Source organism: Sapajus apella, unplaced genomic scaffold (assembly GCF_009761245.1).
Source record: "Sapajus apella isolate SASKATOON/1434 unplaced genomic scaffold, GSC_monkey_1.0 scaffold6, whole genome shotgun sequence".
NCBI lineage: Eukaryota > Metazoa > Chordata > Mammalia > Primates > Cebidae > Sapajus > Sapajus apella.
In genome coordinates this window covers 18,319,870-18,347,832 of record NW_022436946.1, presented here as the reverse complement: position 1 = coordinate 18,347,832, position 27,963 = coordinate 18,319,870, and the positions used below count along the sequence as shown (strand labels likewise).

The following is a 27,963-nucleotide window of genomic DNA, read 5'->3' as shown; positions in this document are numbered from 1 at the left end:
AATAGGGATGTAATGGAGTTATTCTTGATTTGATTCATTTTAAAGAATTATTTCTACCCTATTTTTTCAGAAGTGTCCCATATGAAAAGAGGATTTCTACATTGTTAAAATGGCTGGACCTGCCCAAAGCTGAAAGGTAAAGTCTAGTGTCAGAAAACTGCTGGCATAGTGGCATTTACATGGTTAAAAAATGAAGTTATTTCTTTACTTTAAATGACAATTTTTTGGCTATTTTTGAGACAACGTGGCATTGCCTTTTCATGGGCACTTTTCATGAAATATTCCTGGCTGGTCAGGGGCTTTCACTCCTTTAATCCCAGCACTTTGGGAGGTTGAGGCAGGAGGATCACTTGGACCCAGGAATCTCAGACCAGACTGGACAACACAGTGAGACTCTGTCTCTAAAAAAAATGTAAAGAAATTAGCTGGGCATGGTGGTACACAGTTGCAGTCCTAGCTACTCGGGAGGCTGAAACGGGAGAATCACTTGAGCCCAGGAATTTGAGGCTGCAGTGAGCTATGATTATGTCACTGCCCACTAGCTTGGGTGACACAGTGAGACTCTGTCTCAAAAAAAAAAAAAAAAAAAAGGAAGGAAATTATTTCTGAGAGCTAGTAACTTTTGTTTTCGAAAATGTAGTTGACACTATTGAACAACAGAGATAGAGCCAGTACCAGAGAGCAGAGGCAAATATCACAGAACCAGAGCCAGATATGGAGTGGAGCAGAACTTGGAGCAGGTCTGACACTTGGTTATAAGGTCTGACTCCAACACCCAGGGGTGCTCCATCAAGCCCACGGCAAGACTGGAGTGACAGAAGGCTATCTAGGAGCTCCAGGTAAACAGTACATCAGAAACCGGACCCCAGAAGAAAGAACGTGGTGTGACAGAACCAAGAATCAGCAAAAAGTCAGAAACCAAGAAACAGAAAGGACTGGGGCACACCAAAAGTGGTCTTAACTGCAACAACAAAACAGAGTTTCACAGCAGGGGTGTACCAGTGCCTCTACCTGGGATGGTCTTGTTTACTTTCTATTAAGAGACCTATCCTTGCTGGAGCCAAGTAGAACCACAGGGTCTGAACAAAGAGGAGGAGGTTAGGGAGAAAGAAAAGGCCACAGCCAGCAGGCCCGATATCTACAAAATCCCCCAATCCAGCCTGTACATTTATTACAAATTGACAATATATTTGTTTCAATTTTACCCCTAGACCCAGTTTTTATACCATGTATTTTGAAGAACCTGATTCTTCTGGACATGCAGGTGGTCCCGTCAGTGCCAGAGTAAGTTGCGTGTGTGTGTGTGTGTGTGTGTGTGTTGTTGTTGTTGTTTTTAAACGTAAATTCATCTAGCCCTAACCTACAAAACAAAATAGTATTCTTTAATTTCTACTAAGGACACACGTATTTGATACACACACAGGAAGATCAAAACGGCTAAAAGAATGAAAGGAATGCCATGGTTAACTGCCTTCTTAACCATAAAATGGTTGAAAGTCTAGAAAGGACAACTGCCTTATTAACTATATCTTAAATCATTTGAAAACCCCTCATTGAATGTGTAGATGCGGCACTGTTGTTGCATATAACGAAAACATCAAGGCTAGATACTATACAAGCCAGTTCATACTAATGTGGTGCATTTCAGGCTAAGTCACCTGCAAGTCCATTGCGGTATATCTGCTGTCTACTCTCCCACAGTTCATTCATAAGTTCCTGATAATTGGACTTAACATATTACTGCCTCAGGCCGAGTTATTTCCCTTCTAGGCTCCCAGTATTGTTGAATTGGACTTTTTAATATAAATTTATTCATTATGTAGACCACTCTGTTATGATTTTACTACACAAATATAGTCCTTAAGTATCGCTTTTAACAACAACAACAAAAAAGCCATTCTGTCTTCTAAACTTCACTAAAGCCTCCGTTTTCTTGGACACAATGGAAAGCTGTGAAGGCTGCCATGAGTAAGGCATTTCCCCACCTGATGGAAACTCATGTAACAATTGTCCTCAGTTGGAACGCAAGCATATTCACTCTGGCAGCATGCCTTTGCCATTTCTCAGAAAAGCCTTTTTTCTTTTCTTCCTTCCTGTTAGGCCAAAATGAATCCTAATATAGGGTCTTGTTCGAGTCTCACCACTTTTAAGCCTTGGGCCTCTCCTGCACTGCTCTAGACTGTATCACAGAATTGTATGCTTTTTCACGTTACTCTAACGGTGAACTATCTAAAACGTATTCACCATGTCTTTTTTTCTTTCTTTTTTTTTGAGATGGAGTCTCGCTCTGTTACCCAGGCTGGAGTACAGTCGTACAATTTCTGCTCACTGCAACCTCCACGTCCCAGGTTCAAGCAATTCTCCTGGCTCAGCCTCCCAAGTAGATAGGATTACAGGCATGAGCCACCACGCACGGCTAATTTTTGTATTTTTAGTAGAGACAGGGTTTCACCATATTGGTCAGGCTGGTCTTGAACTCCTGACCTCAGGTGATCCACCCGCCTCAGCCTCCCAAAGTGCTGGTATTACAGGCATGAGCCACCAGGCCCACCCCATCTTTTCTGTTTTAACTGTTAGCCGTGTTTGATATGATTTGTCACTTGAGAAGGGTTGCACCTCTGGAGCTGATGTAAGATTAGGCACCATTACCTTTTTTTTTCCATCCAGTGCTCTGGTTTAAAACCCAAGTACATTTGAAGTATAATGTTGAAAAGTGCTGCAAAGGAAAAGATCAGAGTTCTCCCAAGAGATCTATCTAGGCAGTCTCAATCTAGTCAAGAGTTGGGTGCAAATCTGGGCTGCTTAGGAGACTCTCCTCTGAGTGACAAAAAGGAAATAAAATTTACAAATGGTCTTATTGAGGAAGGAGCTGTGCACACTGTAGGAACATATAAAATGAAACAATGGTCTGACAAACAAATGGCTAGATGGCTCAGCAAGTAGACAACGTGATAATGTTAAGAATAAGCCGGGTGCGGTGGCTCAAGCCTGTAATCCCAGCACTTTGGGAGGCCGAGGCGGGCGGATCACGAGGTCAAGAGATCGAGACCATCCTGGTCAACATGGTGAAACCCCGTCTCTACTAAAAATACAAAACATTAGCTGGGCATGGTGGTGCATGCCTGTAATCCCAGCTACTCAGGAGGCTGGGGCAGGAGAATTGCCTGAACCCAGGAGGCGGAGGTTGCGGTGAGCCGAGATCACGCCATTGCACTCCAGCCTGGGTAACATGAACGAAACTCCGTCTCAAAAAAAAAAAAAAGAATAATAGTAGCAGCTCACCCTTATTTGTGCTATGCTGTGCCAGAGCTGCTGGACAAGCTATGAGAATTATCTCCCACCAGTGTCTCCAGCATTGTGGAACAGGGAGGAGGACTAAGAGGAAGCCCAGAGAAGAAGTCAGGCACCAAATCCTGCAGGGCCTTACAGGCTAGAAAAAGTACAGTGAGAAGCATTGAAGCACTATAATAAGGGAGGTGACTCGGAGGAGGCAAGGGAAAGAGGGGAGAGACGGTGTCGACTTAGTCCAAGGTGTTGACTTAGGACAAATGCCCAAATACTTCTTTAAAAAAGAAGTAGAATTATTGGGTGACAGATGCTCTATTTAACTCTCTGGTAACCTATTGTCACATGACCCTCCGGAATGTGTGTGACCCTTAGACTCTCTTAGAAGTATCTGTCCACAAGCCTCTCTAACATGGAGCATCACTGTGAAAATCTTTACAGTCGAGTAGTGTTTGTTGACATTCAACATGGTTTCACATAGTTATTGCCAGCAGTTTATCTTCCTCTGTAGGAAACACAGTTTAGATTTCTGTTTATAGAAATCCAGGGAATTGGTAACTGATGAATATGGTAGCATGGGTGCTAGTCCTGGGCTCTGACGTTCTGTTTCAAAGCCAGCCATTTCAGAGAAGGAGAGGTGTTTAATTTTTACTTGATTAGATAACAGTTTGGCTAATTAAAACAATTCGTTACAACAATCTTAACTCCAAATTCTTTTGCAGGTAATTAAAGCCTTACAGTTAGTAGATCATGCTTTTGGGATGTTGATGGAAGGCCTGAAGCAGCGGAACTTGCACAACTGTGTCAATATAATCCTTTTGGCTGACCATGGTATACTTTTTAAGCAAATTCTTATTTGTCATTGACTATATTTTATCAATTCAGGAATCATACACAAATAATAGTGACATTTTAAAGTCTCTACTTCCAGACCTAAAGTCTGTTGAAGAAGCAAGGAATGAACTGTGATAGATTGTGAGGAAAAGAGGACCACATTAAATGTTCTAGTTTAATTATTCTAATCCCCCTGAAAACCTGCCCATAGACACTATGTTTTGTAAAAGTGGAGTTAATAATATTTAACAGGGATTCGGTTGGGTTGTTATTAAAATCTAAAAAGTGCTTTGGGGCCTTCTTTCCAGCCATGATTCATTCATGTAGATTGGCTACAGTTTACTGTAATTGGCAAGTTTTGCCACACCATGTGTATTTTTTTTAGTTATGTGAATAGATGTGTGTTTATTCATAGCTTTTCGTCTTTAAAGTTACTGTCACCTCACATTTCTCTACTTGAGGTTAACTCTTGATTTTGATAAACCTGGATGTTAGAGGAAGTGAAGCAATGGGCACATCCTCTCCCACCTCACGCAAAATACATTCGAACAGTTTTGAAGTATATATGCACTCATTCTACAGATATTTTCTAAGTGTCTACTCAATGCTAGGTACTTGCCTAGATATGCAGTAGATCCTTCCTAGCTAGGGTGGTCAAATTGTCTTCTTGAAAACAGCATTTAAAGTCAATCCCAGTATCTGTGAAGGGACCAGCCATGAGGCATGAGGAGGAAAAAGAGTGTGTCTGCAGAACTTTTGTTCATATTTTAGAGCATCCAGATAATGATAAACATAGTAATGTATTTTTAAAATTTCTAAGATGGTTCCCTAACACTTTGCCCTATTGTTTTAAAATTAAAGAGAAGCCTTTTTATGTACATTTTGTTAAAAGAAATTAATTAAAATTAAAATGTATATGCAAGCCAGGCACCATGGCTCATGCCTGTAATCCCAGCACTTTGGGAGGCTGAGGCAGGTGGATCACCTGAGGTCAGGAGTTCGAGACCAGCCTGGCCAACATGGTGAAACCCTGTCTCTACTAAAAATACAAAATTAGCTGGGTATGGTGGCACACGCCTGTAGTCCCAGCTACTCAGGAGGCTAAGACAGGAGAATCGCTTGAACCCAGAAGGTGGAGGCTGCAGTGAGGTGAGATCATACCACTCCACTCTAGCCTGTGCTGCAGAGCAAGACTCTGTCTCCAAAAAAAAAAAAAAAAAAATTTATATGCAGTCTGAAGAATTTCCAAATAAAAAAGATTAACTACCAAATCTTTTTATAGCACATAGTCCTTATATAAATTTAAATTACTTTGTACTTTTTTTTTGAGATGGAATCTTGCTCTGTCACTTAGGCTGGAGTGCAGTGGCATGATCTTGGCTCACTACAATCTCCACCTTCAAAGTTCAAATGATTCTTGTGCCTAAGCCTCCTGAGAAGCTGAGACTACATGTGCACACCACCACACCTGGCTAATTTTTTTATTTTTTGGTAGAGACGGGGCCCACCATTTTGGCCAAGCTGGTCTCAATCTCCTGACCTCAAGTGATCTGCCCACCTTGGCTCCCAAAGTGTTAGGGTTACAGGTGTGTGCCACAGAGCACAGCCTGAATAATGTACTTTTAAATGTAATTATTTTTGTATCTTTATTCTCTTAGTGTATTGTCCTATAAAAGCCCATGTTGCTTTTTAGATTTAAAAATGTATTATGTTTTCTTACATACAAATCAGATATTTAAAAGATTTAATTAGCCTCCTACAGAGGATTTTCTTCTTGAAATTACTTCCATTAATCTATTATACATTGAATAAATGATCTGTTTACAATTCCCATCTGTTCTTCCCTCAAATATGACCTTTTCCACTGCCACAATTTTCTGCCAGAGTAAAGTAACAGGGTGAATTGCATAAATTCTCAATGAAACTTGGTTTGAGATCTGTAACATAAAATGACTTCCATTTGACATGACAGAAATCAATCGTTGCCATTTATACATGTTCAGCGGATTATTATGATTATTTTTTGATTCAGGAATGGACCAAACTTATTGTAGCCAGATGGAATACATGACTGATTATTTTCCCAGAATAAACTTCTACATGTACGAAGGGCCTGCCCCCCGCATCCGAGCTCGTAATATACCTCATGACTTTTTTAGTTGTAAGTATGAAGACACCTATACGAAAAAAAGGGTAAAACTGAAAATGAATAACCATAGTCCCCTAATTCTGAGAGGATGTTGGGCTTGTCAGACCCTCTGCTGGCTCCTTGAGAAGACCACACGGAAATAAGTGGGAAATTCCCATGCTTAAGTATAGTCTATAAGGTCTATGGTAACATCTAATATTGTTAGGTTGAAGTATATCCTACTCTGTTCTAAATGCTAAAATAATTCTTTACTTGAAATAATTTTTAATCTAATTATATCAGATCATAGTTATTAATAAATGAATGTGTGAAGTTCGCCTGAGTAGTTCACATTCTTCGTAATTGTTCAGTATCAATTGTAATGTCATTTATTTCTTTTTCTTTTGAAACAGTTAATTCTGAAGAAATTGTTAGAAACCTCAGTGTAAGTATACAATATTCTTAATACATATATTTAAGTTAATGCAATGACCTTAATCTGGGTTTTGAGAAATTCATATTCTACTTTTCTAAGTCTAAGCTACTTGGAATGTATTTTTTAAACCTTCCATGAACATTATTTTATATGAATATTAGCTGCTTTTATCTTAGTTGTTTTCATTTTGGAGCTGACACATCCACAGAAATTAGTTTGCAGTAACAGAAGCACTAAATCCTGGTGTATATTGAAAGGGCTGATGTCCCATTCAAAAGGGCTGCCTTAACGAGCTTCAGGTGGCACCATCTTTCTCGTTTTTTGTGTGGCTAATATAAGGGGATAGTGAATTACACCTCTGACAGATCTTTTTTTTACAAGTCAAAAAGATAATCTCTTTACCCCCTAAGTATAATTGCAACTGCTTTTGATTGGTTCCCATGTCCCAAATTGTAAGTGAATGAGTAGAGAAACTTCTAGATATCTTAAAGCAATATTTTTGAAAGTGTAATTCACTACTCCTGGAAAGACCTGGAATGGTCTTCTATAATAGTTTTATTTATTTTTATTTATTTTACCTTTACAATGTTTGCTGGGTTTTTGTTTTGTTTTGTTTGTTTGTTTTTTGAGAAGGAGTCTGTCACCAGGCTGGAGTGGAGCGGTAAGATCTCAGCTCACTGCAACACCTTCCTCCTGGGTTCAAGCCATTCTCCTGCCTCAGCCTCCTGAGTAGCTGGAACTACTGGCATGTGCCATCATGCCCAGCTAATTGTTGTGTTTTTAGTAGAGACAGGGTTTCACTGTGTTGGCCAGGATAGTCACAATCTCTTGACTTCGTGATCCACTCACCTCGGCTTCCCAAAGTGCTGGGATTACAGGCGTGAACCACCACACACAGCCCATATTTGTTTTTATTAATTTTTTTTAAATCAACTTTCATTTTAGATACAGAGGGTATATATACAGATTTGTTACATGGGAATATTGTGTGAATCTGAGGTTTGGAATATGGATCCTATCATCTTGATAGTGAGCATTGTATTCAATAAGTAGTTTTTTAACCTACCCAACCCCTCTGCCCTCTAGTAGTCCACAGAGTATATTGTCCTGTACTTATGTTCATGTGTGTTCAATGTTTAGCTCCTACTTATAAGTGATAACATGCAGTATTTGGTTTTTTGTTCCTGCATTAATTTGCTTAGGATTTATGACCTTCAGCTCCATTCATGGTGCTGCAAAGGACATGATTTCTTTCTTTTTTTATGGCTGCATAGAATTCCATGATGTATATGCACCACATTTTCTTTATCCAAGCTACCATTGTTGAGCACCTGGGTTGATTCCATGTCTTTTCTACTGTGAATAGTGCAGCAATAAACATGAGTGTATGTGTCTTTTTGGTAGAATGGTTTAGTTTATGGGGAGGGGGGCGGGTGGGGTATATGCCCAGTAGTGGGATTGCTGGGTATCTTTGAGAAATCTCTAGACTGCTTTCCACAGTGGCTGGACTAATTTACACTTCCACCAACAGTATATAAGTGTTCCTTTTCTCTCCAGCCTCACCAGCATCTATTATGTTTTGACTTTTAGTGGTGGCCATTCTGACTAGTGTGAGATGGTATCTCATTGTGGTTTCAATTTGCTGACAAAAACAAGCAATTGGGAAAGGACTCCCTATTTAATAAATGGTGATGGGCTAACTACCCAGCCACATGAAGATTGAGACTGGACTCCTACTTTTTGCCATATACAAAAATTAACTCAAAATGGATTAAAGATTTAAATGTAAGACCTCCAACTATAAAAATCCTTGAAGGCAATGTAGGAAATATTCTTCTTGACATGGGCCTTGGCAAATAATTTTCAGCTAAGTCTCTAAAAGCAATTGCAGCAAAACAAAAAATAGACAGGTGAGACCTAATTAAAGTAAGAGCTTCTGCATAGCCAAAGAAACTATCAACAGAGCCAACAGAGAGCCTATAGAACGGGAGAAGATAGTCACAAACTACACATCCAACAAAGGCCCAATATCCAGAATCTACAGGAAATTAAAACAAATCAACAAGCAAAAAACAAATAACCACATTAAAAAGTGGGCAAAAGACATGAACAGATGCTTCTCAAAAGAAGGCATATAAGTGGCCAGCAAACGTGAAAAAACACTCAGCTTCATTAATTCTCAGAAAAATGCAAACAAAATCTCAGTGGCATAGTTTTTATAGTTAGATATTTAACATATATTCATAAATATATATCTATTACGTGTAATTAATGAGTTCACTATTTGCAATATGACTGTAACTATTTGAGTACAGGAGGTATGCAGTTACTGGCTTACCTTGGTTTATTGTGCTTCACTGCATTGTGCTTTGCAGAGGTTGCATTTTTTACAAATTGAAGGTTTTGTGGCAACTCTGCATTGAGCACGTCTACCTAGAGCCATTTTTTTCAATGGCATGTGCCTGCATCGTGTCTCTGTGTCACCTCTTGTTAATTCTCACAATATTTCAAAATTTTCATTATTTATATATGCTCTGGTGATCTGTGATCAGTTATCTTTGATGTTACTATTGTAATTGTTTTGGGGCACCATAAGCCCTAACCATAGAAGATGGCAAATTTAACAGATAAATGTTATGTGTATGCTGATTGCTCTACAAACTTGCTGTTCCCTGTCTCCCTCCTGTCTTCTGTGCTCTCTATTCCCTGAGACATACAATATTAAAATTAGACCAATTAGTAACGCTACAATGGCTTCTAAATGTTAAAGTAAAAGGAATAGTTACACATTTCTCGTTTTAAATCAAAAGCTAGAAATGATTAAGCTTAATGAGGAAGGCATGTCGAAAGTTGAGATGGACCGAAAGCTATGCCTGTTGCACCAATTAGCCAAATTGTCAACTCAAAGGAAAAGTTTTTGCAGGAAATGAGAAGTGCTATTCTAGTGAACACATAAATGATAAGAAAGTAAAACAGCCTCATTGCTGACATGGAGAAAGGTTTAGTGGTCTGGTCAGAAGATCAAACAGCCACAACAATCTTTTAAGCCAAAGGCTAATTCAGAGCTAGACCCTAACTCCCTCTTCAATTTTATGAAGGCTGAGCGGGTGAAGAAGTTGCAAAGGAAAAGTTGAAAGCTAGCAGAGTCTTGTGAGGTTTAAAAAAAGAAGCCTTCTGGCCAGGCACAGTGGCTCACGTCTGTAATCCTAGCACTTTGGGAGGCTGAGGCGGGTGGATCACTAGAGGTCAGGAGTTCGAGACCATCCTGGCCAACATGGTGAAATCCTGTCTCTACTAAAAATACAAAGAAAAAAAAAATTAGCTGGATATGGTGATGGGTGCCTGTAATTCCAGCTACTTGGGAGGCTGAGGCAGGAGAATTGCTTGAATCCGGAAGGCAGATGTTGCAGTGAGCTGAGATCGCGACACTGCACTCCAAACTGAGCAAATAAGCGAGACACTGTCTTAAAAAAAAGAAATCTTCTCCATAACATAAAAGTGCAATGTGAAGCAGCAAGTGTTTGTGATGACATAGAAGCTGCAGAAAGTTATCCAGAATATCTAGCTAAGATCATTGACGAAAATGGCCACACTAAACAACATATTTTCAATTGTAGAGGAAACAGCCTTCCATTGGAAGAAGATGCCATCTAGGATTTTCCTAGCTGGTGAAGAGAAGTCAGTGATTGGCTTCAAAACTTTCAATGGACAGGCAGACTCTTTTATTAGGGCTAATGCAGGTGATGACTTGAAGTTGAAGCCAATGGTCGTATACCATTCTGAAAATCCTAGGGCCCTTAGGAATTATGCTAAATCGACTCTACCTGTGCTCTGTAAATGGAACAACAAAGCCTGGCTGACAGCTCATCTGTTTACAGAGTGGTTTATTGAATATTTTAAACTCACTGTTGAGATGTTCTGCTCAGAAAAAAACATTCCTTTCAAAAGATTGCTGCTTATTCAGAATATACCTGGTCACCCAAGAGCTGTGATGGAGATGTTCAAGGAGATGGATGTTTTCATATCTGTTAACACAGAATCTATTCTGCGGGCCATGGATCACAGAGCGATTCTAACTCTCAAGTCTTATTCTGTAAGAAATCCATTTCATAAGACTATCGCTGTCATAAATAATTATTCCTCTGATGGATCTGAGCAAAGTATTATAAATTGAAAAACTTCTAGAAATAATTTCACCTTTCTAGATACCATTAAAATCATTTGTTATTTGTGGGAGGTCAAAATATCAACATTAATAGGAGTTTGGAAGAAGTTGATTCCAACCTTCCTGGATAACTTTGAGGGATTCATGACTTCAGTAGAGGAAGTAACTGCAGTTGTGGTAAAAATAGTAAGAGAATTAGAATTAGGAATGGGGCCTGAAGCTGTGACTGAATTGCTGCAATCTCACGATCAAACTTGAACAGATGAAGAGTTTCTTCTTAGGGATGAGCAAAGAAGGTGATTTCTTGAGATGGAATCTAACCCCGTGAAGATGCTGTAAACACTGCTGAAAAGACAACAAAGGATTTAAAATATTCCATAAACGCAGTGGATACAGCAGTAGCTTTGAGAGGATTGACTCTAATTTGAAGGAAGCTCTACCGTGGGTAAAATACTGTAAAACGGTTTTCGCATGCCATAGAGGAATACTTTGTCAAAGGCGGAGTCCACTGATGCAGAGAACTTCATTGTTGTGTCATTTTAAGAAATTCCCACAGCCACCCCAGCCTTCAGCAACCACCATTTTGATGAGTCAGCAGCCTCCAACACTGAAGCAAGATCTTCTACCAGCAAAAAGATGACAACTCACTGAAGGCTCAGAGGATCACTGGCATTGTTAGCAATTAAGTATTTTTAAATTCAGGTATGTACTTTTTAGACATAATGCTGTTGCACACTTAAAAGATTACAATGTAGTGTAAACATGACTTTTATGTGAACTGGGAAACCAATTGATACAGCATGCTTTATTGCGGTGGTCTGGAGCTGAGTCCAAAATATCTCCAAAGTATGCCTGTGGAGTACAATCTATGAGGATGGAGGGTGAAGGACTGCAGATAAACCCTGAGCAAAGAGTGGTTAATATAATCTGGGACGCACTGCAGGTTTCAAGTAGAATGCCCATTAGAGCAGAATAGTGATGATCACTCTGCTTTTCTCTCAATACCTTTTAGTATGCCGATCTTGAGTAAACACTGCAGAGTTCTTGCCCCTCCTTCTGGTAAAGTGTATACATGCAATGTGTTCATACTAAGTGGATGCGTGGTTAAGAATTGGCAACGTGTGGCCTCTCTAAATCCACATATGGTTTTCTTTTTGTTTCATCACCTCTTGATCCCTATAGCAGAAACTCTGTTGGTGAGGAAGGGCAAATCTCTAACAATCCCAGTGGTGCAAGGGGATTGGGTACCGCGGGCTTTGGAAATCCACTGCATGGCATCACAGATATGGAGTGGGCTCGGAGATACAGAGCCCCAAAGAAATGGACTACCATTTCACGTAGTCCACCCTTCCCAGGAAAATATTTCATGTGGTAGCACAGTATTCCCAGCAGTGCTGTTCTGTGGGCCTATACTGAGCTTATTTTGGACAGACATAACCAAGCATGAAGTGGTACTGTTTTAAGTTCCACGGCACTCTGACTGCATGAGAGACATCACTACCAACTGTTTCTGAGATAAAATGTCAAAAGCTGGACCCGATGCAGTGGTTCATGCCTATAATCCCAGCACTTTGGGAGGCTGGAGCAGGCAAATCACTTGAAGTTATGCGTTCAAGGCCAGCCTGGCCAACATGGTGAAACCCTGTCTCTACTAAAAATACAAAAATTTAGCCAGGTATCGTGGCAGATCCTGTAATACCAGCTACTCTGGTGGCTAAGAGGCAGGAGAATCGCTTGAACCTGGGAGGCGAAGGTTGCAGTGAGCTGAGATCATGCCACTGCACTCCAGCCTGGGTGATAGAGCAAGAATCTTTCTCAAATAAACAAACAAAAAGGCAAAAATTGTATCTCAACTCTGGAGGCTTCATTCCAAACTCTCAAATGCAAAGAATACTGGTACTTTTTTTTCTTTTGAGACGAAGTCTCACTCTATCACCCAGTCTGGGGTACAGTGGCACAATCTTGGCTCACTACAACCTCTGCCTCCCACGTTCAAGTGATTCTCCTGCCTCAACCTCCCAAGTGGCTGGGATTATAGGCACCTGCCACCACAACCAGCTAATTTTTGTATTTTAAGTAGAGATGGGGTTTCACCATGCTGGCCTCCCAAAGTGCTGGGATTATAGGCGTGAGGCACTGTGCCCGGCAGAATCACTGGTGCTTCTTCGTAGGTAGGCAGCTTGCCTTCAGTTTTCTCTGGGTTTACTCTGGCTACACAAAGGCCAGGAAAGTGTGATGGATCACACACAGGGACAAGTTGTAGTTAGTCCCTTGCACCTTGGGGGAAGCTGCATACTCAGCAGCTGCCACCATGTGCCTGCCTGGAAGTTACAAAAATACTGGCTGAAGAAAGAAGTGGTGGTAAATAAATCAGGAGAAGCATAAGCAGCCTGGAAAATATACCAAAATAGGCAAGGAAAAAACTGGCAAAACATGTGTGCAATATATACTTTTGTTTTCCTCTTTCATTCTACAAACTCTCCTTGCTTTCTCATTTCCTATATTTTATTTATGAGATATTGTGGTTTAAAATAAATGAGAAAATGAGGAAGTAGGCAAAATTTCATTTCCTTTGTTTATGTTTTTCTTGTTTCTCAAAATGGTCATGAGGGAGAGTTCCTTTGTAGTTCTGTTTCTCATTTCCTCATTTTTTTTACACAACTAGATACCAATGTGATCTGCATTTCTATAGTTTTAAAATGTGCCATATAGTTACAGTCATAATTATTAAAGAAACAAAATTTTACTCCAATTTGTAAGGAATCCGCGGATTTTTCACAAATAGGGAGACAATAATAGGTTTCAAAAGCCATTGACTTGATTGGAAAACAGCAAATGTAGGTTATTTAAAAGACAAATTGAGTCTGTTGGAAAGGACTTTTTGATGCAATTAAACTAATTTTTAATTTTTTAACTCATATTTACTAATAAGGTATATATTTTTATATGTAATGTAGACTCACAAGTTCTTGTCACTCTAAATCTAGACGTCTGCCCATTTTCTGTTAAAAAAAGAGAATAATTTATTGTGGTTATATATATATATCTCTCTCTCCAAGAATAAAAACTGAAAACGTTAACTCACAATTTAAATCAGAATTTTTAATTACAACCTGATTATCCTTTCAATGATAAAAGTAATAACTAGGGAATCTGACCACATTGATAATAGGTTTAATATTCCTATTGTATTAGCCAAGCTTAAATCCCTTTACTTTTAAAACGTGCTTCATAAATTGACTCAGAAGATGAAATTTTAAAATTAATTTGCATATCTTATGTATCACAAGTAAATAATTACTCATTTTTCAGTGCCGAAAACCCGATCAGCATTTCAAACCCTATTTGACTCCTGATTTACCAAAGCGACTACACTATGCCAAAAATGTCAGAATAGACAAAGTTCATCTCTTTGTGGATCGACAGTGGCTGGCTGTGAGGTTCGTGTATCTGTTTACTTATCTCATAATGCTTTAAACAACCAACTGTCATTATAAGTCTACTTAACCTTACCCTGCTATTATCATCACTGTGAATTTTCTTGAGCATTGACAATTTCTTGACCTTTTGCATGCTATTTAGCAGTTCTGCATTTAAAGTTATTGTTATTAGATTGCTGATGTTAACATCCTTATCTTCACAATATAGATGAGAATGAGGAGTAGGGCAAAGACTATGCTGGGAGACTGTAAGTGCCGGTGCCTTCCTATCCCCACTGTGCTGTACATGAAGGCAGCAGACAGATGGCATCAGTTGTCCTTCAGCCTGATAGTGAGTGACTGATTAGACAACTCTCGTTTTGAGACAGTGTTTCACTCTTGTTGCCCAGGCTGGAGTGCAATGACACGATCCCTGCTCACTGCAACCTCTGCCTCCTGGGTTCAAGCCATTCTCTTACCTCAGCCTGCTGAGTAGCTGGGATTATAGGCATACGCCACTGTGCCTGGCTAATTTTTTGTATTTTTAGTAGAGATGAGCTTTCTCCATGTTGGTCAGGCTGGTCTCGAACTTCCAGCCTGAGGTGATCTGCCCCCCTAGGCCTCCCAAACTCTTTAAGACCTTTGTCATCTTTTTGGTTTTTATAAAAGATCACATATACGGCTGTAAGACCAAGCCAATGAATTTGTTGTAACATTTATTTCTTATTTCTATCTCTTTGTAGTTTATGTTGATTATTGAACATTTGCAAAATATAAATGTGCTTAGAGAAAACAAAAACCATTATGACTCACTCCATCTTAAATAACCAATTAAATCATTGATTCAACAACATTTTATTGTATGCTTGCCAGGTATGCACCAGGCTCCATTCTAGGCATTTGAGATACAGACCTGATTCCTGCTCTCATGGGGCATGTACTACAGTGGAGAAAACTGGAAATAAGCCAGCAAACAAATAAATATACACTTTGCAATAGCTAAACTGATCATTCCTATTTGTGTATTTCATACCAGCATTTTTTTTCTCATGCCTAAGTAGATACAAAAAGTATCTGGACTTTATGGCATTTTCTGGCCTATTTAACGTGTATAAATGCAATATCAAGGGGACAGAATGACAATAACAATACAGTAGCTAAGAGATATGTTTGACAAGAAAAAGGAGATGACACTTTGGGAGGCTGATGCAGGCAGATCACTTGAGGCCAGGGTTCGAGAGCAGCCTAGACAACATAGCGAAACACCGTCTCTACTAAAAATACAAAAATTAGCTGGGCATGGTGGTGGGTGCCTGTAATCTCAGCTACTCAGGAGGCTGAGGCAGGAGAATTGTTTGAACCTGGGAGGCGGAGGTTACAGTGAGCCGAGATTGTACCACTGCACTCCTGCCTGGGCGACGGATCACGATTCCATCAAAAAAAAAAAAAAAAAAAAAAAAAAAAAAAGGAAGGAAAGAAAGGAAAGAAAAAGAAAGGAAATGAAAGGAAGAGAAGTGAAGGGAAGGAGAGGGGAGGGGAGGAGAGGAGAGGAGGGGGAGGGGATGGGGGAGGGAAGGGGAAGGAAAGGAAAGAGGAAAAGGAAAAGGAAAAGATGAAAAGAGACAAGGGACAAGGGAGAAGGGAATTAGGCTCCTCAATTTTCCTCAAGGGATGAGGAACTGGGGATTTGGCTAAGCCTATTCTACAAAACTACCTGGAAACACCTGCTCGTCCGGAGAGTGCAGTTTCACACTAGTTCACTAGATGGCACTGACTCCTCTCTTTGGGATCAAAGTTTATTAGCCCTTTGTGTAGATGGGCAGCTGTGCTGTGGCTCAGGACATTTTCTAGAAAGTATTTTCCTTAAATATGTGAAGCAAATTAAGCTCTACTAATAGTAAGTAGGCACAATTTTTAGTAATTTAGGTATGTAATATATAAACAAATATATATTTAAATGGGGATATGTTCTCCAAGTATTTGCTGTTAAGAGTCTGAGACCAAAGAAGTTAGGTCACTGGTACGGAAGGAGAAAGGGCTATAAAGTGAGAGTTCGGCCATCCAAATACCTCTGGGTATCATGCATTAATACCCAATCTCAAATGATGAGCTGTTTGTTCTTTTAAAACCCAGCACTGAAATGTTAAAAGAGCTGTAGCCCAAGAGTTCAAGGCTGAGCTCCCCACCTAGCTAGGTTGTAGGAACTTGGAAAAATTAATATCTTAGAGTCTCATTTTCCTCATCTGTAACACAAGATTGGCCTAGTTTTATTATCTTCTTTCCAGTAACATACAAAGTAAACTAACTTACATCAAAGGAAATTTTGAATACAGCCTAAACAAGAGAGCAAGTGAAGAATCTAATCTGATAAAATCCTGGGTTCACTCTCTCTCCAACTCTGAAAACACAAGCCTCTGGCTACTTATTTTCTAGTGAAAATACATCATCTTTAGTAATAATGTGTATTATTTGATAACAAGCCTAGATCCCCTTTGCACAATTATAACAAACTTCAACAGTTTGTATAATCTATTTTCATCATTATCTTCATCTTTATTTTGCCTAAAATGTGTTAGATTTTACTAATTTGGGGAAGCCTAATGTTTTGATATAGTAGAAGTCTTACTAAAGTGCTTTTTTTTCCTTTTGTCCCAGCCCCGCCCCTCTAAAGTGCTTTCTCAAAAGAATGTGAATTTTAGCTTTTTATTTTGGAATAGCAACCAACAAATACATTTCAGGCACCTGTTTAAGAACTAGAGATAACCAACAAAGTACCCGACCAAAGGATTTTGTCCAGGTAGGAAGATAACAGCGATAATCAGGTGGGATAAGTACTACAGTAGAACCAAGTACAAGACTCAAGGAAGCAAAAATTACAGACCCAGGTGCGAATGTCAAGTAGCATCAAACAATGCTTCCTGGTAGGGGTGGTTGCTGATCGGGGTTTGGAAGACTCATGATGGGATAGGATTCATATTGCCATACATATCGCCAGGTCTGTGCTGTGCAGTCTGCACGTTGAACAGTGGCATCCTGCCAATAAGGTGAGTGGGAGTGGAGAGAGAATCTTTGCTTAGCTCACCAAGCCTTAATGGGGCTGCAATGGCAGGAGGAAGGGGACCTGTTTTTGTTTTTGTTTTTGTTTTTTCCAAGAGTACCATCTGCTTGCCAAGGCTTGAACACTGCCAAAAGGCACCTTCTGGTTTTTTGTTTTGTTTTTTTGTTTTTGAGATGGAGTCTTGCTCTGTCGCCAGGCTGGAGTGCAGTGGTACATTCTTGACTCACTGCAATCTCTGCCCCCCGGGTTCAAGTGATTCTCCTGCCTCAGCCTCCCGAGTAGCTGGGATTACAGGCCCGCGCCACCATACCCAGCTAATTTTTGTATTTTTAGTAGAGATGGGGTTTCATCGTGTTGGCTATGATGGTCTCGATCTCTTGATCTTGTGATCCACCCACTTTGGCTTCCCAAAGTTCTGAGATTACCGGCATCAGCCACAGCGCCCAGCCTGAGCACCTTTTTAAAGTGAGCAGCAGCTCTAGAGAAAGGAAGGGTAAGGAGAAGGAGATAGATTTCCAGATGGAAGAACTAGCTTTCAGCAGTTGCAAGTAGTTTTGTATTTCTGGAGCACTGAGTGCATGAAGCCTTCATGTGTATGAAGGACCATATCTGAAATGACTAAGGAGCGTGACTTTGATCTCGAAGAAAGTAGGCCGTTGATAGATATAGGTGGCTTGAGATGAATATAATGGTATTTGCTTCTGGAGAGTTCCTTTGAGGTGCTACATGAACTAGGATGGTCTAGTGTAGTGGTCCCCAACCCTTTTGACACCAGGGACTGGTTTCATGGAAGACAGTTTTTCCAGGGATGGGGTGGAAAGGAGGGATGGTTTCAGAATGATTCAAGCACCTGACATTTATTGTGCACTTTATTTCTGTTATTATTACTTTGTAATATATAATGAAATAATTATACAACTTGCCGTACTATAGAATCAGTGGGAGCCCTGAGCTTGTTTTCCTGCAACTAGACAATCCTTTCTGGGGGCTGTGGGAGATGGTGACAGATCATCAGGCATTAGATTCTCAGAAGGAGCATACAACTTATATTCCATGCATTTGTAGTTCACAATAGTGTTCATGCTGCTGTGAGAATCTAATGCCACTGCTGATCTCACAGGAGATGGAGCTCAGGTGGTAATGCTCACTGGCCTACCACTTACCTCCTGCTGTGTGGGCCTGGTTCCTTACAGGCCACAGGCAGGTACAGGTCCATGGCCCACAGGTTGGGGACCCCTAGTCTAGTGTGAAACAGGAAAGCTTGTTAGAAAGCTATGTAGTGGCCCATTCCTGGGTGTGATGGCAGCCCCAGGGGAGCCTATGAAGCTATGGGGATGGTGAAACTGGATGGAGTGTATCACTGGGAAGGTATTATGGTTCACTGAGAAGCCACAGTTCCTGGGATAGTCTTGCTTTTATCGTATTCGGTCCTACATTTGTTCTCATTAGAACATGGGCTTTTATTTCCAGCAGTGTTAAATAAGATTAGGGGTGTGTGTGTGTGTGTGTGTGTGTGTGTTTATGTGTGTATGTCTGAGAGGGAAGATTCAGAAGTTCTGAAGGCAGGATGATCAATTCGGGAACTTGTTCAGGTCAGAGGTAATGAGGATCCAGCTTAGAATGGTGGCAGTAGGCCAGGCGTGGTGGCTCATGCCTATAATCCCAGTACTTTGGGAGGTCGAGGCGAGTAGATCACCTAAGGTCAGGAGTTTGAGACCAGCCTGGCCAACACAGTGAAACCTCGTCTCTACTAAAATACAAAAATCAGCCAGGCGTGGTGGCGGGCCCCTGTAATCCCAGCTCCTCAGGAGGCTGAGGCAGGAGAATCGCTTGAACCTGGGAGGCAGAGCTTGCAGTGAGCCAGGATCATGCCATTGCCCTCCAGGATGGGCAGTAGGACTCTGTCTTAAAAAAAAAATGGTGGCAGTAAAAGAGGAAAGGAAAGAACAAACAGGAGAGACACGCACAGGAAGCCAGGGCTTGGCAATTGATCTGGCATCAGGAGAGAAGCCTTGCTCATCTCCCACCTGTGTCATTACCCAGCTGCGGTAGAAAACCCCACCTTGATTTCAACTGTGTTAATTAGACATCAGGAAGATAATGGAGAATTTGTTCCAAAATATTTCATACCGGACTTGGAAGTTGAGCAAAATTATGACAGATAAAATCAACTCATTTTCCAAGTGCCAGCTACTATTGTTCCATATGTAACTTCCAGAGCCAACTTAATGATCGGAAGACACGAACATGAACATGAACGGGTAGAGAGCAAATTTCCAGTTTTTACTTGGAAATAAATAGAAAATAGAACTTTTCAAACAATATTTTAATCTTTGCTTCTGGATGAAATTTTGCAATATTTACTATAGTTTTTAAATTGAGCTGGATTAGGAGATGGAAATATTTTTTTAAAAAACAGATGTTTCTGAAAATAGAAAAATAACCATAGGATGAACATTTGAAAATTTACCAAAAAACTTAGTTCAGAAAGCCTTTTTGTTTCTTTCATTAATGAAAGTTCTAGCTTTCCACACAGAATTTAAAACTCCTACTAAATAATTCCAGTAATATTGGGTAACCAAATATCTATGCAGTAAGAATAAAAACATTTATTTATTTATAAATGTTAAAAAAGCATTATTTATTTATAATAAAAAAAATAAAGATGGAGTCTTGCTATGCAATGGAGGCTGGTCTCAAGCTCCTAGGCTCCAGCAATCCACCCGCCTTGGATTCCCAAAGTGCTGGGATTACAGGTGTGAGCTGAGAGTGCTGGGATTACATGCCCAGGTGAGAATAAAAACACTTATTAAAACCTATTGTTGGGGCTGGGCGTGGTGGCTCACACTTGTAATTCCAGCAGTTTGGGAGGCTGAGGTAGGTGAATCACTTGAGGTCAGGAATTCCAGACCAGCCTGGCCAACATGGCGAAACCCTGTCTCTGCTAAAAACACAAAAAAATTAGCTGGATGTAGGGTCCCAGCCACTCGGGAGGCTGAGGCAGGAGAACCACTTGAACCCAGGAGGTGGAAGTTGCAGTGAGCTGAGATAACACCACTGTACTCCAGCCTGGGCGACAGAGCGAGACTCTGTCTCAAAAATAAATAAATATATAAAACCTATTGTTGGCATAGTTTTACCCTATGCCAGCAATTTTATTGGAATTAACTAAGATAAGAACATGACGTGACATCCTTAGGGTATCAAATTTCACATCTTTATGAAGCAGGCTTGTCTTGCTTTCCCCATTCCGGGTACTTACCTTGCCTCTTCTTTCTTCCCTCTACTGGGTAGAGTTGAGTGAGTATGGACTGGTCAGAGTTGCGATTTATTTTTTAATTTGTGATTTTTGTTTTCTATTTAAACTGAATTAGAGTCAGTTATGGTTTTTTTTTAAATGTTGATTTTTTAAAGACACTAAATTACTGTCCTGTTCTTAGTTGAGCTGTCAATCTAAAAACGAACAGAAACCCTGGGGGTGTGTGTGTGTGTGTGTGTGTGTGTGTGTGTGTGTGTGTGTGTGTCTGTATTCGTCCCTGGGGTGAGAGGTAGGGGTGGGAAAGCACATGAGAGAAACCTTTTAGGGCCAGCCTTGGGAAATAGGAGTCCTTTGTTCCCTTCAGATAACAAATTTGACCCAGTATAACATTGTTACTTTAAAAGATCTACGTTCATTTATCGCTATTTTCCAAATATGAAAACCAGCTATTTATAAAATTGTTAACACTGCTCAATTTAAAAAAGTATTAAAATGTAGGCAAAAACAAATTAATTAAATTTGAAAAGTTACTCAAATAATAAAACATCAGCCTATGGAAGAAAATTGCAAAAAGTAAAGATAATAATAATATAATAATAATCATCTCTGAATTTACAGAATATACGAGCTGCTTTTTACCAAGTACGGTTACGTGTTGTATAACAACATTTTGGTCAACAACAAACTGCTTATGTGATGGTGGTCCCATAAGATTTTAATATATTTCTACTGTAACTTTTCTATGTTTATATGTGGTTAGATACACAGCTACTTACCATTATGTCACAACTGCCTACAGCATTCAGTACAGTAATATGCTGTACAGGATTGTAGCCAGGAGCCATAGGCTAGATCACACAGCCCAGGTGTGTAGTCGGCTGCACCATCCAGGTTTGTGCAAGTGCACTCTGTGATGTTCCCACAAGGATGAACTTGCGTAAGAACGCATTTCTCAGAACATATTCCTGCCTTAAGCAACACGTGACTGGGTTATAATGAACTTCCCCTGCCTATTCTTTATTCATGCTTTCATATTATTTTCCTAGACATCTTCACTGGTAAACAGAAATTGATATTTTCCCCAGTTGTAAAGATTTATTTCTAAAGCATTTAAATGCTAAAATAACATGTTAACCAAATTATTCTTCAGCATGTAGTCATTGATGGGTAAAGGTACACACATGACTTTGAAGACAAATTCATTTTTTTAAAAATCTGTGCTGGCCAGGCACAGTGGCTCATGCCTATAATCCCAGCACTTTGGGAGGCCAAGGCGGGCAGATCATGAGGTCAGGAGATCAAGACCAGCCTGGCTAACGCGGTGAAACCCTGTCTCTACTAAAAATACAAAAAAAAAAAAAAAATTAGCTTGGTGTGGTGGTGCACGCCTATAGTCCCAGCTACTTGGGAGGCTGAGGCAGGAGAATGAATCGCTCGAAACTGGGAGGCGGAGGTTGCAGTGAGCTGAGATCATGCCACTGCACTCCAGCCTGGCAACGGAGCGAGGCCTTGTCTTAAAAAAAACAACAACAAAAAACTGTACCTTTATTATTAGTCTTTAGTTGGTATCTAACAGGCAGAAACTTTTAAATTCTATTTATAGATCCTGGAATTTTCCTTTCTCCTCTCCTACCCTTCTGTTTCTTCCATTGTGGTTATGAATTTGAGCATGAAAATAAATATGTTTATGCTGTTGTAGATAGAAAAATTTACTTATATAAAGGCAGAAACTATATGAAATTCATTAAAGCTTACAATGTGGTCTCATATCAATATATTGATCAATGTGTAATAATATTTTTTCTTTATAGGAGTGAATCAAGCACATATTGTGGAGGAGGCAACCATGGTTATAACAATGAGTTTAAGAGCATGGAGGTAACTTACTGCTTTTTTTTTTAACTTTTAAGTTCAGGGGTGCATGTGCAGAATGTGCAGGTTTGTTACATAGATTAACATCTGTCATGGGAGTTTGTCCTACAGATTATTTCATTACTCAGGTGTTAAGGCTAGTTATTACTTTTTTAAAAAAAGATATGTATTGCACACCTATTTTATTATAGGCTATGTTCAAGACTCTTGAATAAATATATGAACAAAACAGATTAAGATCCTGCCCTCATGAACCTTTTATTCTAAGGAAGGATACAGACAATGGGAATAATAAAATAATATATTATTTGCTGTGTCAGCTGATAAGTGCAATGGGAAATAAAGAAAAAGTAAAGGAGAATAAGAGAGAAATTGGTAGCATTTGGGGTACCCTGGAAGCAGTATGCAACTTTAAATAGGGTGGAAAGAGTAAGAGTCATTGAGTTGACATTGAGCAGAGACTTGAAGAAAATAAAAGAATTCGCTCTTCAAATATTCAGGAGACAAGCGTCCTAGGCAGAAGAAACAGCCCTTGTAAAGGCCCAAAACTGGGAGTGTACTTGAGTCTATGAGTAGAATGCAGCTGATAATCCCCCATACGTAAAGCTTTGCAAACTGATTATCTCATCTGTAACACACACACACAGACACACAGACACACAGACACACACACGCTCCTTTCCAAATAGAAAAAAAATGTGTTAGGCTTTTTATGAATATGTTTCCTTTTGTTATAGCATTGTCACGGTGAGTTAGACCTTTTTGTAAATATTGGGAAAAAATCTCTAGAGAAAGAGCTTTACTATATTGGGGTACTATATAATAGTTAAATTAATGATTGCAAGACAAATCTATGCCTCCAATTCTTTGATTTTACATATATATATATATATATATATATATACATACGTATATATACACACACATACACACCTGTTACCAAAACATAATTGCTTACCTATGTCTGATACTTTTCTTTTGTTTAGTCTAGAACAATTTGATCTGTAATAAATAACATAATCAAGTTAACATTAATTAATTCAATGTAAACCAAAATATTTAGGTCATTCTGTCCCAAAAGGAAAACAGAGAAGTATAAGTGTGTCAGGAAGTTGCACAAAAATTCAGTGTTTAAAAATGTCAACATGTGCCTGGGTGTGGTGACTCACACCTGTAATGCCAGCACTTTGGAAGGCTGAGGCGGGAGGATCACTTGAGGCCAGGAGCTCAAGACCAGCCTAGCCAACATGTTGAAACCCTGTCTCTACAAAAAAATTAGCTGGGCGTGGTAGCCCACACCTATAACCCCAGCTACTCAGGAGGCAGAGGCTTCAGGGAGCAGAGGTCACACTCTAGGCTGGGCGACAGAGTGAGACTTCAACTAAAAACAAAGTTAGCATTTTTTATCATGTATTAACATATTTGATTACGGATATGAAACAATATGAAAAGGTAATATGATGTTATGTGATTAAATTTCTACTAAATATTGTGCACATGTTGTAAATTATGCTGATAGTGGTTGTGTTCTATTGTTTGTATTCTCCTGCTTTGTTGGCACGTGAGGTGCTGCAGAGGTGGGTTGAGATAGAAGTAAATACAGCATTGATTATATTTGATTGGGATTGGTACAACATCACAGGTGGAAATAATATGAATATCTTTTACAAAACTGAACAAAAAAATCCTTACAGAGGCCTAATATAAATAGGAGAATAGTTACAGAATGAAAACCGTGTCTCTTCCTATATATTTTTTTAAATTTAAATGACATATGATAGTAACATGACTATTACTATCTAGGCCATCTTTCTGGCACATGGACCCAGTTTTAAAGAGAAGACTGAAGTTGAACCATTTGAAAATATTGAAGTCTATAACCTAATGTGTGGTAAGTATATTTAAATAAATTGACCAGCAAAATGTGGACAGTTTTAAATATATGTAATTTGAAATTGGTAGCCAGCTGAATCCCAGAGGCTGAATACTCTGTAGTGAGAAGGCAGAAAGTAAAAAACATGAGGAAGAATTATTCCTTTCTCAGAATTATTCAACTATAAGAGTGAATTATTTTTGTTTTACTAGTAATGGTAAACTTTATTTTTATTTTTATTTTTGAGATGGAGTCTTGCTCTGTCACTCAGGCTGGAGCGCAGTGGTGTGATCCCAGCTCACTGCAACCTCCGCTTCCCAGGTTCAAGTGATTCTCCTGTCTCAGCCTCCTGAATAGCTGCGATTATAAGTGTGAACCAACACGCCCGGCTGCTTTTTTTTTGTATTTTTTGTAGGGACGGTGTTTCGCCATGTTGGCTAGGCTGATCTCAAACTCCTGACCTCAAGTGATCTGCCCATATTAGCCTCTCAAAGTGCCAGGATTACAGGAATGAGCCACCACTCCCAGCCAGTAATGATAAACTTTAGATCTCAGAAGACCAACCTTTTCTATTAGTTATTAGATGATAATTTAATTTAATGAAACTTAGGTAAATAACACTTCCAACTTTTCAAAGCAAGACAAACATGCCGAAAAACACAACATTTTCTTGTAATTGTGAAGAGAAGCTCTCTGGCATAAAAACATGGGCAAAGAGTCCTAGCTGTTAAGACACTTGTTATTATACTCAATGTTAAAAAGCCTTAAAGCATTAGGATTTTCAGAAGCCTAACCTACCTTCCTACCTGCATGCTTGCTGCAGGCCATTGTATCAACAAACCATTTATTTATCTACCAAGGCAATGAATAATTTGCAATTTCACTGTTAGCTTTAGAAATTTGGACATAAACCTGCTTACAACTGTCTCTCTTAATCTTGTCACTGGCTTGTGGTAATTGAATGTGACTTAGAGATCAAAAGTATCCATTTTTTAAAATGGTGTATTGTAGCCTTAACAACTTACATTCTCGTTGCCCACAGCTAGGTTTATGGTCTGGACTGTTGGCCCTTTGCAGAACTGGCTAGAAGGAACTAGACAGGACTTCATTCCCAGGAGAGATCTGTTAGGTGGCAGGCGGTGAGCAGGAATTACTTAAAAGGCCATGTTGGTGAAATATTTGTATGTTTCATAGAAACTTACAAATATATTTTGTATCATGTATTTTCTTTTTTTTTTTTTTTTTTTAAGGCTAGTCAAGGGAAGCAGTGGGAGTGGAGACGGAACAAAGAAATCTGTAACTGGCTGTGATCAATTAGTTGTAAACACCACTGCACTCGGAGCGGCTGTATTATGTATTTTCACAGAAAAAAGCTCTCTGAATATTAAGCAAAATTCACTAGTTCCATTTTTTAAAAAGTGTCTGCCTTTAGAGAGCTTTTATGTAATTAAGTAAATATACTACAAGGAAGATTATAAATTATTTAATTTCTTTACACTTGTTTTTATTAAGAATATGGCGTTTTATGCTAGAAAATCATGATATGCTTAAGAAACAAAGTGATTATTTAAGGAAGCTTTTCTTTGGAGAAACAGAAACTGTTCATGAAAGTTCCTCTGACTCATCTGCAGCGACTGTTCCCATTCCTTATTTATGTCAAGAGATGGGGTCGCAGTATGTCGCCTAGGCTGGCCTCAAACTCCTGGGCTCAAGCAACCCTCTTGCCTCAGCCTCTTGAGTAGCCAGGACTAGAGGTGCACTGCCGCACCCAGCTAGTTCCTACTCTTTAGAAAGACTAAGTGTTTGAAACCATGGAGTAAAAATCAGTAAACTGAATGGCATATGCACTACACAGCTTCCTTTCAGCAGAATCTAGTAAAGGCAGTGAAAGAGTAGGTGCTTGTTTCTTCCCATCTCCCATAGAGGAGTTGTTGCTTTCCAATTTAAAGCAAATTTGAATTGATTCTTTTTTTTAAAAAACAGATCTTCTACGCATTCAGCCAGCACCAAACAATGGAACCCATGGTAGTTTAAACCATCTTCTGAAGGTGCCTTTTTATGAGCCATCGCATGCAGAGGAGGTGTCAACGTTTTCTGTTTGTGGCTTTACTAATCCACAACCCACAGATTCTCTAGACTGTTTATGCCCTCACCTACAAAATGTAAGTAACAACTTCATGCATCCATAAGAACGTCAACGGGCAAGCTATGCTTAACCTGGTAGTCGGCAACTGGGGTGGCGACAACCAGGTTTGTGTTCTGGCTTGAATACTTACTTAATAAATATACGTGGTTTCTCTGAACCTTATCTGGAAACAAGAAGTGAAAATGCATACATTATAAGATTAAGTATGGAAACATGCTTTGTAAACTAGAAAGCACTATTTGCTCATTGTTAATGTCATTATAAGCTAACTGTCCTTCACCTTTCAATATAGTAATCTTTGAGCTCTCTCCAATTTCCCTTATAAACCATTCTTCCTGTAGTTTATGAATCAGAAGTTCATGCCTGATTATATAGAGCAGAAAAAACTGGGAGGATGTAGGGATTGTAACTTGCTGTTTGACACACTCACTAGGGTAGGTCCTGTGGGGTATTCCTTTGGGCAGCAGGGAAGAATCTGGCTGACAGTTGACAGGGAAGGCCTTTTTAGTAGATCAGGCTGAGTTCAGGAGCAGGACTTCAGATCCCAGGAGACTTTCAATAAGGTGAGGTTTTAGTGCTAGGAGAGTCCCCAGGGGCAAGGAATCATAACCGGAGCTCAAAATGTAAAGACCAAGCCTGCTTGTGAGAATCAGAGCACCTGGACAGAGTTGGGATTTCAGAGTGAAATTGGAGCCCAGTTATCAGGAGTCTATCAAGTTAAAGTTAACGTCAAGGGACATTTGATTCCAAGCTCTAAATGTGTTTGTAGAGCTAAATAAAAACACCTGCTGCCTCAGGTAAGAATTTTTCCTTATAGTGAGAAGTAGGTGAAGACATCACGATCTCTAATCTTCAAAATCGCATTATACCACAGAAATAAATAAATAACCAACCAAAGGGGCTTTAAGGGGCAAAAGCTTAGCAAATTTCTCAATGAAGATCAAACCCACAGCAAAGATCAGAGTAAGGGTGTGTGCTTCCTACTGACTGCTCCTGATAACCTCAATCAAATTGCCATTAAAAATCAATAATAATATTGCTGATGTTATGGGTATGTTATTTCTCATTTTAGAGATAAAGCATGCTCAGAGAAGTTAGGTAAATTGTCCAAAGCCAGAGAAGCTTGGTCTATCTGACTGCAAACCCCAAGTTCCATGTAAAGAATGCCTCTTGCTAATCAAAGTGTGGTCCCAGGACCAGCATCTCCATCACTTGCAAATTGGCTAGAGATGCAGAATCTCAAGCCCTACCTTAGGTTTACTGAACCAGAATCCATGTTTTAACAAAACCCTCAAGTGATTGTGTGCATATTAAAGCTTAAGGAGCATGAGGATGTTGCCATCCCAACTTAGTCATTGATTCCAGCGGTGATCAGAATGCTTTGCCCCGTCATCAACTGTATTTTGGCAAATTCTTTCTCTTTCTCTCTCTCTCTCTCCATCACACACACACACACACACACACACACACACACACACACACACACAC

At 39.5% G+C, this 27,963-nt stretch overlaps 1 protein-coding gene across 3 annotated transcripts in view; it reads left to right on the top strand.

The window, feature by feature from the left end:
• Positions 1 to 27,963, top strand: part of ENPP3 (ectonucleotide pyrophosphatase/phosphodiesterase 3) — a 96,869-nt gene that overhangs the window by 46,088 nt on the left and 22,818 nt on the right. For all 3 annotated transcript variants that reach the window (XM_032274762.1, XM_032274763.1, XM_032274764.1), the window contains 9 exons: positions 71 to 136; positions 1,212 to 1,284; positions 4,008 to 4,116; positions 6,152 to 6,280; positions 6,661 to 6,692; positions 14,161 to 14,288; positions 22,396 to 22,462; positions 24,260 to 24,347; positions 26,313 to 26,491. In XM_032274762.1, coding sequence (XP_032130653.1) covers positions 71 to 136; positions 1,212 to 1,284; positions 4,008 to 4,116; positions 6,152 to 6,280; positions 6,661 to 6,692; positions 14,161 to 14,288; positions 22,396 to 22,462; positions 24,260 to 24,347; positions 26,313 to 26,491 — 871 coding nt within the window. The remainder of the gene's footprint in view (positions 1 to 70; positions 137 to 1,211; positions 1,285 to 4,007; positions 4,117 to 6,151; positions 6,281 to 6,660; positions 6,693 to 14,160; positions 14,289 to 22,395; positions 22,463 to 24,259; positions 24,348 to 26,312; positions 26,492 to 27,963) is intronic.